The 13,256-nt window shown below is 39.7% G+C and overlaps 1 protein-coding gene across 1 annotated transcript; it reads right to left on the bottom strand.

The window, feature by feature from the left end:
- Positions 1-786: 786 nt before the first annotated feature.
- Positions 787-7,733, bottom strand: LOC137170928 (lymphocyte antigen 6G). Its single transcript, XM_067574574.1, has 3 exons — positions 7,229-7,733; positions 3,499-3,639; positions 787-1,664 (listed from the first exon to the last, which is right to left on the bottom strand). The coding sequence occupies exons 1-3, from the start codon at positions 7,296-7,298 to the stop codon at positions 1,477-1,479; spliced, it is 399 nt and encodes a 132-aa protein (XP_067430675.1). The 5' UTR covers positions 7,299-7,733; the 3' UTR covers positions 787-1,476.
- Between the last annotated feature and the right edge of the window lie 5,523 nt (positions 7,734-13,256).

Below are 13,256 nucleotides of genomic sequence, written 5' to 3'. Positions count from 1 at the left end.
TGTGTCAAAATGTCTTTGTATAAGACAGCTCTAATGTTGCCTTTCTGTGACAATTGTATACAGATTTCATACAATGTTGGGCTACTACAGTATGTTTTGAAACAGGTATTTGTTAGGGATTTGCAATTCGAGGAAAAAACTTTATCATGATATTTGATTTTTATTTTATATTACAGTATTGATATGATAATACAATACATGTTATCCTTGTAGAAACTGTTAATAGATAAAATAACCGGACAGAAATGTCTTTTTGCAGCTAATCCTGCAAATCTAGATATCAGCCAAATCAAGGAACTTTATCAAATTGATGCAAAATTGCCTCGAAAATCTCTGATCATATAGACCACATTATAAATCTCACAGTTCTGCCATATCACCCACCCCTAGTGTGTGTGATATACAAATGTGTAAGTACATGGTAGTTAATTAGTACATACCCTATATAATACAGACAGTATGTAAGTGTAATGTAGTATATGTCTCTATGAAAGTGGCCTTAATCATATTGTTCTTATACAAAGTGTATAAATCGTACATTTTACAACATGTACAGTATGATTTAGCTTTTCTAATATGTTCAAAGCAAATACTGTCTCTCTGTCTACAGTTTAATGTCTTGGCATTAAACTCTTCGTATCGGTAATCATGTGAATCACAAGTAATTTTAGATCGCTCTGATTATGTGTTGTATGTGGCATTCATGGTGCGTCTTTGCATAGAGAAAAAATGTCAGAGATCAAAGCATTTTTCTTTTGAAAAATATGAAACATTTTAATACAGTAATTCACAACATGTCATGCTTTCACTGTACAGTATTTCTTACAATCGTACATATAACCACATGCAGTGTGCTTTCCCAAGCTTAGCTGGGAGAACAGGACAGCAAACTAAAAAAATATACTTCATTTTGCAAAGTAAATAGCCCGAGACTTTAAAAGAACATAGCCCACACAAATATTTTTTTTTTTATCTTGACAAAGATAATGAACTCCTTAACAGAGAAAGGGGGTGTATGTCTTACAGTACAAGAGGATCTAAGCCTTTATAAAAGTGAAGTCAGTGCGCCACTGCATTACTGATATAAGAAGCCTTTACTTGATGAACTGATAACTCTGAGATAATTTCCTTTCATGGCAACAAATGTCTCATAGTGTCCCATATACTTCCAGCTACATTTGAGTGAGTGGATGTGCATGATAAATTCAGTGACGACTGCAAGCCGTTTCATCATTATTTCGATCAAACATATTCACAGATTTTTGCCACTTCTCTGACTGTAAGTTCAATCTAACAATATGACAAAGTTACTATTTCAAGGTGCTCGCCAGTAACACCACAACAGAGTAAAACTCTCATTCAGCCCTTTTACATTAACAGCTAAGATAAGACATGAGTTTTTAATACAAAACGTTTCTCCCATACTCTGCATGTGCAGCAAAGTGACGCTCTGCTCCTCTCTAGAGTGACTCCAAATCACAGCCACATCCTCAGCAGCAAGAGGGCGGCTAGTGCACAGATATAGTGTAATGTGCCTGGATTCCAGGAGGGTGCGCTGTTACAAAGGTCTGAGTCACAGCAGTGGATGCGCACCCCTGGCAGCTCTTGTTGCTGGCAGTGTCTGGATGTGGCACAACCACTGGTCAGGACAATACCCAGGGCCGCTGGAAGGACAGGAGGAGGGTGGGGGGAGACAGTCAGTCAGAGAAGAGTGACAAGCTGGTGTTTGGCTCAGCAAGAAAAAAAGCATAAGTAAGCATCAAATACTGCAAGTGTGTAATGAGGAAGACATTTAGAGGTCTTAAAGGCTTACTCCACAGGATACACAGCTGAGAAACCTCTGAAAGTAGTCCATCTTTTACTCTTAAATTCAAGAAATAAAAAACTTGGAGAAGCGTTATTACATTCAGAATATTTTGTTTAGTCTATATAGCCTATAAATCTGTAATGTAATGGCTTTATACTGAAAAAATATACAAACAAGGCATTTCAACATTACAATAAAGCATGTCAAACCTAAATCCCCACTTATGTTAGAGCTGCAGAGCTGGAGATTCTCTGAGTTTTGGTCATCAATTATCCATCTGATAATTTATAAAGTTTTTGATATTGTGATTTTTTTGAGTCCTAAGAACCATTTAAGATAAAATGCATAATTTGAATCTGATAGTTTTTGAAACAGTAATACTATCCATCAGTGAATTATTAATTAAAATAATTAATAAATTACGAAATGCCCCAAATATGAATAAAATGCCCTACTTCAGCTTTTCTATGCCTTTCCAGTTAATTTCTATGATGAGATTTTACTCTGGTTACTATGGTTATTTTTTTCTAATTAGCACCTGACAACATATCTGTCGTTTATAATCTAAAAGACAAACTGACATCCCTAGACAACATGGAGCTCAGAAGTGTTTGCTGTGTTAAAATCCAAGCTGAAAGTGAAGAGTGATCAGGTTTTCTAGGTGAGGGCAGGGCCAACCTGGCTCTCCAGGCTTGGTTTTTAAAGTGACCATCAGGACATTAATCTATAAACTTGCTTCAGCTCAGTGTCCGTGTTTGGATTGTTTCATATGAGACGATGCACCTGTTGTGTAGTGCAGTAATACAAAATGTTAAATCATCATCATGATAATTCTTAGTCCAGCCTATCTTAACATCACATAATTACTTTACTTCCACTACAGTTCCTCACCTGTCTAGGGACTTAATTTCAGTGGATGGGGATGGCTGAGAAGTGAGAGGACATTGTTGAGGAGAGAAAGGCATTGAACTGGTTATGGTTTAAGGACAGATGTCTTGTTTCTGAGGACAAAGGCAACTAGAACTCTAAGACTCTTATGGAACTTCACCAACATCTATTTGATTTGGGTTTGGCAGGGTCACATGAAGATTAACAGGCTGACTGGCCACAGATTACAGCCAAGACTGCTTCAAGATTTTTGACAAAGTGCTTGTCATATTGATGGTGTGTTGTCAGTCCTCGTCTGAGCTTACAATTTCCCTTAGCAAATGGAAAAAGGTGCCTCATCAGCCCTTTCGACATGAGCGGATCCTTTAGACGTCGAGCTAACGAACAGCTGGATTGTCCACGCTTCCATGGATATCAGCAGAACTACTCATCTGACCGTCACCATCCTGTCGAGGATGTCTACATCCTCCATTTGACTTAACATCAAACAATGAATGACTTATAATTTACTCAGCAAAGCGCACCAAAGTAGGGTTATGTAACTACCCTCAGCGCAGGGAGCAATTGAATATTCACATCAGCAGACCAAGAACATTCACATGAAAGTATGATTAAAAATGATTATGCCTATGTCCAGTGGCACGTCACAGTGAATTCATCATGTTTTAATAATAATCTGCTACTCCATAAATATTCTGCAAATAAGTATCATACATAGACTCATTAGCTGACTTAGTTACACGATAAAGAGAAGAGAAGAATATATTTCAATTTTGAATAATGTTCATGAGCGATTTACTCACTGCTCTCTGTCTTGATGCAGAAACGGTGTTTGAAGCCCTTGTGTGAGTGGGTGCAAGTAATGACCTCTGGGTTGGAGCAGCCCACGTCCACGTACCTCTGGCCCTGGATGATGTTGCAGCCATAGCACTGCAGCCCCTGGACTGCAGGGGACACACAGAACAGTACATGACAACTTGTTAGGGTGCAATTTAAGATAATCTGGCAGCTTGTTTTGTGTAACACCACAAAGATACATAAGCAATGGAACCTTCCCTGCTGCTTTTTTACTGCTATGGAAGGAATAGCATACATAGGTAGTAAAGATGAGAAGACGTTCCATCAAAGCTGAGTGTTATCAGCACATATACTGTACTACAGACAGGAGATCCAGACAGAACCTATGGGGATCACTGGAAGCCTCTCATACAACCATTATGATTATTATTATAAAGATTTCGATATGCAATTTTCACATAATAAGAGAATATTAGCTTAAGACTTGTGTGGCACAGATTTACTCTTGTAAAATGCATTATTATTATTATTATTATTATTATTATTATTATTATTATTATTATTATTATTATTATTAATAATAATAATAATAAAAGATTGAGACCTACAGTGGTGTGATGGTGAACATCTGGAATTACGGAGCATCAATAAAACAACATAAAGACTATGAAACTAAAAAACTGCAATAAAGGTGTGTTATATTAGGTCACATTATTGTATGCCAATCACCAGCATTTGTCAACCCCTTCCGTATGTGTCCATATATCGCTGTTTTTATTCATGACTGCTGCTCTTCTTTGTTGATGCAACTTGTCTGTGTTAACAACCATATCTCCTGAAAAACACCTTACTAATTTCATCAAGACTATTCACCCTAACATGTTCCTGTTGGCACATTAAATGTTTTCTTGACTAGTGCATCTGAATATTTGGCTGCACATAATCTGGTCTTTTTGGATTTCTCTTAATTGTGTCATCTTGCTTTGAAAACTCACATATGAAGGTGTTTTGTGTTTCTTTTAAAACTGACCGTTGCTGCTGGTAGACATCCAACCTAATAAGACAAACCGTAGCAGTGTTGTTGAGGTCATTACTTCAGAGTTAAAAATGTCCATTATTTTATTTAATGGACATTTAATAAAATGTCCCCACTATATCATGAAACACATACAGTATGTATGGTAGACAACACCCAAACAGTCATTCAGCTTTGATACAATAAGTACATAAACAGTGCAAAAAAGCTAATTCTCCTCTCCTCTCCTCTCCTCTCCACTCCTCTCCTCTCCTCTTCCTCCTCTAAAGCTTCTGCTTAAGGGTGACTCACCCTCAGTAGTACACCCCATCCCAAGCTGTCTGCCTGCCAGCTCCAGCTTGCGATCTCAAAGCCGTGTCTCTACCACTCAGCACCCTGTAAGTGGTGGAAGCTACAGGACTCGAGAGGGACTAAGTCAACATGCATGCAGCTAGATTTTGCAGTTTAGTTTTCCTTCTGAACTGACGCCAAAAAATGAGAGACGAGCTAGCACATATTAAAAGCTGATACAAAGGAATTTTAAGGCATATCTTTTCAGAAATATAAAGACTTCTTCCAGCTTTAGTTCCCTGATGTCCTCCGCCGCTGTCTCGCTTCCCAAATGTCTAACTCTCTCAAGAAAGTAAGGCTAAGCCTAAACAGAACAAATCCACTAGAGCTTAAAGGGATTGTCCGTGAATTCAGACCCCTCACACACACCTGTGCCCGACCTCCAAAATCCCATACACACAAGATGGAAGATCAGCTTTGCCTGAAACCAATCCTCCCTCTTTATCTGTGCAGCCCTGTGGACTGAGTGCGAGGGCAGAGCGCGGGCGTGAGCCTCTCGCTGCCTCTGCTCTGTTAAATAGCCCACCAAAAGCTCTGATGGAGCTTTCAGGAGGAAACTAATCCCAGGCAAATGCTCTTACAAAAATCACTTTAGAAATCTGCTGGAATCAATGTAAAGCCTCACAGGGACAGAGCGCACATGCCAGCTTTTAGGGGATGTGTCATATTCCCCTGTTGGTGATACAGCATGCAGTGAAAGCTTTCATAAATACTAGAGTATTTCATTAGAGATGAGTAAGGTGCTGGAAATGAAAAACAGCGGAATGGTCATTTACATCTGGCAAACAACCCGATTTAACAATTCATTGTGATACCATGTTGTTACACAAAAGCTGCCCGGCATGAGCATTTGTCAACGTAATGAGGACATATTGGAAAGACATTAAACTCCCATGGTACAATGCAATTTGTTATGACTATACACCAGGTCCTGTCCTAGTGTGCACTGCAAAGGTTGATTAAGTCCAAAGATATTTAAATCTACTGTGACCTAAATCTGATTAACTATTTAGTATCATGTATTTGCTTTGAGCACACGTCGCAAACAACTCATTTGCATTTCAAAACTGAGCCAATTATACTCGTATACTATTTTATACAGTGTACATGTACAAGAAACATGTAGGTAGAAGACAATTGAAAGGGAAAAGTATACAACACAAAAAGACAAACAAGAAACATTAAAAAAATATAATAAGGATATTTGGATTGAAAATGAGCTTTTAAGGCACCATAAACATATAGGAATCAAATTCTGAATGCATACTGCAATCAAGAATTACATAATATATCACAGGTAGTAAAAAAAGTGCTATTATGGTATTAAGCTCAACATCTTCTGGTGATGTTTGCTTAATGGTTATTTAAAAAAAAAACCCTAATATTATCATCATTGTCTTTCGAATTTCTATTGAATATTGTATGTTTTAAATCACAGATGTTAGATTACATTCAGATAGATTACCTTTCTCGTGTGACAATAATATGGCTTACGCATATTATGTTATTCCAAATATAGGCTCATTTTCAAATAACATTCATTTGAAAATCCAATGCTGTTTATAATACACTAGAATTATATTTATGTCCAGCTTTGTTGCTTCAGCTACTGCCTTTCATGGATAAAGAAATACATGATATCATTAGTCTGACCAAGAGTTTACTTCACCCTCAGTCTGGTTTGGGGTTGGGATCAGAGGTGATCTGACTCAAACACTGAGAAAGAACCAAGCAAACGACATCTCTGCACACAACAAAACCCAATTTCCTATTGTTTGGCCCTCATCTGAAACAAAGGTTACAGCCAAGCCGAGTGCAGGTCATTCGTTATTGCTCTATAGGGAAATTTAGTTTGCTACCTATAGATATTAACTATTGTCAGGAGGCACAGATTTGAACTCCCAGGTCAATTACATGCAGAACAAAGGCATATTTATTGGAATCACCTTTCGACATGGCCACTCATTATATTACCATGATCAATTCTGTTGGTTTCGGTCTAGAACACTCACCAGCTTATTTTCTATAATGCGACTGCTCTGTTATTTTTATATTTTGCAAACATTTAAAGTTGTTTTTCATAATACTTTTACTGTACTTATTCATATACTGCAGTAGAAATATATTACCTGTATAACTGTATATCATGTTATAGATTATTTTGGCTGGAAAAGATTGTTATAAGTACGGATTATATATTTGTCATGTCATTAGTGTCCGGTGCTTTTTCTGCATGCACGTGTGGGAGCGTGCACACACACACACACGCACGCATGCACACACACACACACACACACACACACCCACACAGTATGTTCATATCTACAACATACACTTTACATATCAAGGCGAAAACATATCCCACTCACCCCGTGTCAAGCAGAGCACCCAAACCAAGATGAATCCAAGCCCATACACCAGCCAGGTATGTAAAGTCATGGATGCAGCACAGTAGAGATGGTCAGTTTTCAGTGCTGGAGGAGAGTGAGCCAGAGATTTCCTCTGCTCTCATTTAATAGTCCACAAAAACAGTCAGAGAGAGAGAGAAATCTAGCGGCGATCCCACTTTTCAAAGCCCCGAACAGCCCTGATTGTCTCTCTCCACCCCAGCCTCACTGAAGCTCATGCAGTGTGTGAGTGCACTGCCAGTGAGAGTCCAGTGAGAGAGGGAGCCAACCATCCAGGCAGTCAGTCAGCTCAGCAGCCAGTCAGGCAAAAGGGATGAGGGGGGGAGGAAGATGAATGAGTAAAGGAACTAAATAAATGAATGTCTTCCTCAGCGGTCTCCTTGCCTCCTGAGCATGGAGGAGCTGGTGGAACTAGTGGTTTGATCATAACAACAGAAAAAAAAAATCCTCTCTGCTCTCATGTCACCTCCTGAAGAAGAAAAAAAGGGGGGGGGAAAGAACCACCTACTCTAATCACAGAGATAAAAACAAACAGTGCCGCAGTGAATGTGTCCCTTTTCCAGTTGAGGCAAACACATCAATCAGGATTAATTCCTGATTGATAATCCATCTCTTCTAATAATAGCCCTATCACAAAGTGTTAAAAGCCCTGGCACTAAATGGGATGGCACACCAGGGGGCAGGTTGGTGTGTGTGTACGTGAGTGAGTCTGTGCATGTGTGTGAGGGGTAGCAATGCCAAAGGACTCACAAACACGCACACAAACAAACACACACACTTCCCCAACAGGGCAGGTTATCTCTGCTCAGTGTATCACTGTGCTCGCACACTGGGGAGAAAATTCTATCTAATCAAGAATTAAAGAGTAAATCCTTTCTTAGAGACTGTAATGCCAAAGGATAAGGCAGGCTTTGCGGTAAGCTCTCATTCCCTCCCCACCCAAAGCAACATATGGTCCGGCCTGATAGATGGCTGCCAATGATCGCTGTCATTCATATTAAGACATATTTACTGTGGCGGGTACAGATTTTTCCACATACAGTCAAAAGTCTGGACACACCCTCCCATTCACTTGAATGAGAGAGTGTGACCAAACTTTTGACTGGTGCTGTATGTTTTGCAGTGGAATCCAGATAAAGTATCTCTTCATTAGAGCTCATTTACAAAACAAACAATGCCTAATCATGTCATCTTTTTGTCTTGCACACGCACACATATGTGCCTCTTTTTATTTCTAAGTGTGTGCAGCTGTGTGTGAGTTGTCTCTCCTCTCGGTGCTTCTATTCATGAGTCATTGTTTGTGTGTGTGTATGAGTGTGAAAGAAAAACAGGGCGAGAGACATGCCAGCAGTGTGTTCTATCTGTGTGAAGCATATGGTAGGTAGAAAAGGGCCATGTGGACAGTTGTGTGTGTGTGTGTGTGTGCATAACAGTGGAAAAGATGCTGTTTTAAGCTTAACTTGAATCAATATTCCATTTTATGCGTGTGAAGAGTAACCGCGAGCCTTTCTATAATAAAATCCTTATCTTATGTCTTATCCTAATTCTAAAAGTAACACTCACCCACACACACGTACGACTCAGCATGCCAAGATTCCCATTTGTCATGGACGGGCATGATGAATCTATAATGTGAAATTTTTCACATGGTGTCAACACAACCGAACCGAGTGGTGTAGAGCATAATAGAGTGGTCCCAACGCTGGTGTGCACATGCAATTTTTGTCTCGACCTTTTCCCTCTTCCCCCCATCTTACAGCTCTTATTCATTTATATTCTGCTGAGCTGCTTGAGCCTTTGAGTGATAAAGCCATGAAAGAGGGAGTGAGGGAAGGATGGATTTGGAGGGGTAGAGGAGGTCCGGCAGTACAACAATGATGAAAGTGAGTCTTCCCCGAGCTGCTCCTGACTTATCTTATGACACACAATAGCTGCTTTAAATTCCCTTGAAGTCCCTTGCGGTGGCTAGTTTGGACTGACAGTGACAAGAATAGAGAGAGGCTACATGGCTTTAAATTCTTGATGAAATTGCAATTAAGACACCAGAGGAAGGAGTATAAAAGAGCCTGAGGATGTGCAAGCAATGACCAAGAAGAAACAACAAGGATGTGAGGAGGAAACACATGAAAAGTTAATTCTGCTCTGTGGGCTTTAATTCTGGGCATCTGTCGTCACATATAACCCTGCCCTAAGAACTGTAGAGGACATGAAACTGAAAATGGCCATTAAGTCTTATGTATTAACCGCAGCCCGGCGGGTTCTCTGCAGTGTTAATAAGCAGTAATCCAGTAATGTTTGACCACAATACTCTACAACATGGGCAGAGATTCTGCCGGCTATGTGCAGCTAAATCAAAACAAAAAGTCTGGAAACTACACGGGAAGCGGTGAGGTTAGAGATTTCAGTTTGTAGAGACTTTGATGCCCCACCAATTTGGCTGGTTGGAGAAATCCTCCAGGGTCTCTTTCGCTTCCCTTTAGGGACAGTTTTTGTGCATTTGTCACATGTCCCATGATTATCGTCTTAATGCTGGCACTAGCTGTAAGATTAACTGCTGGAGCCCTGAAGGGAAACTGCCTTTTAGCACCCAGAATATCAAGTAATTGAAAGTTTGACCGCATGTATGTGCCTCTGCAGTTTTACACTAAAGGGAGTGCAAAGCCGGATTCTCCTTATACAGCAAAAGAGACGTTTTAGCAAAAGGCTTAGCTTCAGTTGTGGAAATGTAAGCACTTCTAAATTTTGCTATATTTCTCTCCCAGCATTTTTTTATGAATTACAAATATTCAGGTTTTAAGGCATCAATTCACTACATGAATTCAGATTTCCACTTCAGGAGTTTATGAACATATAATGTAGTACAAAGCATTTTCTTGCTTTGCATGAATCAATAATTCATGTACATATTGTAATTGATACATTCCAGCAATATATTAAAATGTCTGCCTGTTTTCTATTATGTGTATAAGAATTTTTGCAATGTAGGAGGACCAGTTGTTCCGATATGCTCTTTTATGATCTACATCCAAAACCACAAATTGGTCAGGCTAACACCTCCTGCAACTTTTTTTTTTATGTATTGCAACCAATATTGGAGCAAGACTTCCCATTTACTGACCTGATAAGCTACAATGTCTACCATGATGGGAGAGTGGAGGCTCCAGAGAAACTACCGGGTTAACATAATTATATGTCTTCTCAAGCGTGTAAGCGCTGCATCTCTGAGCGTCTTATCAGCCTGTGGCATCTTAAGAGGCACAGTCCAATCAGTGGCCAGATATTTTGTGCATGGCTGCTCTGTCTCTGTGCCCAGGGGCCTGGGGGTGAAGCCCCGGGGCCCTCTCACCATCTGCTGCTGTCACTGGGGGTGGCGCTATCACGTCCACAGTGCCATGCCAGCCCAGTGAGCCCAAGACCAGGCTGTGACCTTCTCTTCGACTGCCCTGAAACCTACTGTCCTCCTCACCAGGTTACTCACAACTACATGATGCAGAGTGGTCGCTGGTCAAGAGGCATGTATTGCAGAAAACTGGTCATATGGTGTTTAATTAATGCACAATAGCCTAATGACAAAGTTTTTGTGGATTTGTTTTTGATTTGAAATCTTTACACAGGTCTGAATTTGAATTTTGAAATATGTTTCACAGGACTAACAACAACAGTTTCACAGTAAATCTCACATTTCACAACTAGGTTATAATCATTCCATGGCATGCAACTCCAAACTAATGTTTCATCTCATACAGAGCATTTCAAACTTTTTGAGGAACTGTTATCAGATTTCAGAGATTAATTTGCCCTTTTGGATGTACAGCATCTGGCATGGAAATTCAAACCACCACTTGAAGGCTTGCTGTGGGGACGTGCCCGCCTGATATGCTGCGGCACACATCACTCGCAATTTAATTGGATGTTTGGACTATTTTTAAAAGGCCCACTGAACCCACAGCCCAGTCTTTTAAGAGCGGTTGATAAATAATTAAACTGACACAGATAGGGTGGAAGAATATTTAAGTGCTACCCCCATTTAAAGGCTTAGCTTTACAAAACCATCAGCTCAATAATCTCTTAATTTAAACATTCCCCTCAATCTCTGAGGCTTAGGAGGCAGCATCTGCTACACACACACTCACTTTGCTCAGGAACATCTTTATAAAAATCCAACCTGAGACATTTTGACATCTGTTTCCCTAATGACTTTTATTCAGTGCCCATTTAGTCACTGACTTGCTTGGTGAACCATTTGTGTATTAACTAAAACTATGTCACTGACACAATTTACAGATTTTTGAAAGGTCACATAGTTCCCTGTAAGTCCCCTTTAGCTCAGGATGCAGCTTAGCTTGGCCTACATTTTATCCTGATAAATTCTGTTTGTCATTTATAGATCTTATTGTTACACTTTATGAGATCAATTATAGGGCTCTCAGGGGATTTGTAAGAGGTGGGGCGTTACACAGCCTTGTTCCCAGTAGGGAAATCAAAACATGCTACTCTATTTTCTTTCACATGTAGCCTATGATATGCATCGACACAAACATTAAAAGCCTTGCCTCATGAATAATGAACAACATCAGAAACTAAATTGCCTGAACTACATAACGTGGAGATGAAGCAGTGATTCGGAAGCATGTTTTCAACATGAGAGTGAAGACGCTGCCAAGAGCTTTGGAGGCTGACCTGACAGCACATTGACGCCAACACCCAGTTTATTTGACTGCCAAGTTGACAGCACCACAACCTTTCCATCCCTGCCAGCTTCATATCTTAATCCCCCCTGGGCTTTATCACTTAAATCATCTTTTAAGGACAAAAGCGGATCCTATAGGTGGCTTGCTGCACCTATTGCCTGTGCGTAAACCCAGCATCAGCTCCCCCGAACAGATTTGCCTCCAGGCCACCACAGCCCCAGCTCTGTGAGGGAATATGAATGGCATTAGCTCCAGGCTGTTGCCATGGTGTTGACTTATTTACTGTACATCAGCCCACTGACTTCAAACAGCGCAGTGCACGTTTTGGCTGCCATATTAGTGTCACTGTTATCATCCAAAGGACACATTTCCACTGGGTGATTTAAAAAATGAGACTTTGGCTGGTTGGAGACAACTGAAGGTTGTGTGGAAATGTAAAAAGTCCTGTAAGCTGAAGACATACTGACCAATAGAAAGTGTGCACTTTTTTGCCAATAACAAATCCACACTTTTACAAATATTGGTTTTCATTAATGATACACCCAATAAAACATGAATATTCCCATGAGATCAAAACAGATTTTTTTAAAAATTAAAAATAGAAATAAAAACATGTTTGAAATCCCAATATTGGCCCTTGATGAATAACATGCTCGGCTGGGTTTTTGATGTCTTGGGCAGCTGTTTTCTTGAGCAGCAGATGGCTTCACATTTTAATGAAACCACAAGTGGAACTCACCACTGACATTTACATTTGTCCAATAATCAATGTGCAGAAAGAAGTAAATGCATGGATTATTGGAGACTTTCAGGAACAACATTTGACAGAATTACTTTTCCTGAAGCGTTTTAGACAAAACCAAAATGAGAATACGAGTAAGAAACTCATATTTGATCTCATATTTGATCCCCTTACAGATTCAACTCGTTGAGTAAGATTAAGATTAATTCTGGGCTGTCAAGCAAGGATATTCTGTATAAGCTTTGGCAGGGCAGTATTTATGAATGGAGGGAGAAGATAAAGCGTCCTCTGTTTTGTTATGTCATCCTGGCATGGTATTATCTGACAGGGAACAAGAAAATGGCTTTGTGTTAAATAAACTTTTTATCCTAAACAATGACTTATGATAGTTAGGTTCATGGGGCCTTTATCAGGACAGAATATGAAACGAGTGCATAATGCCTGCTGAAAGTTAGAGATTCTGTCTCGAGGCTTATGTTTGTGCAGTGGAGTAAAATCTGTTTTTTTGAAGAAATCTCGTAGCATATTTCAGGATTCCAGTAGCATAAGTGTGACA

This window comes from Thunnus thynnus, chromosome 19, assembly GCF_963924715.1.
Source record: "Thunnus thynnus chromosome 19, fThuThy2.1, whole genome shotgun sequence".
Lineage (NCBI taxonomy): Eukaryota > Metazoa > Chordata > Actinopteri > Scombriformes > Scombridae > Thunnus > Thunnus thynnus.
The sequence above is the reverse complement of the archived record's forward strand: the minus strand, read 5'-3'. Positions and strand labels throughout refer to the sequence as shown.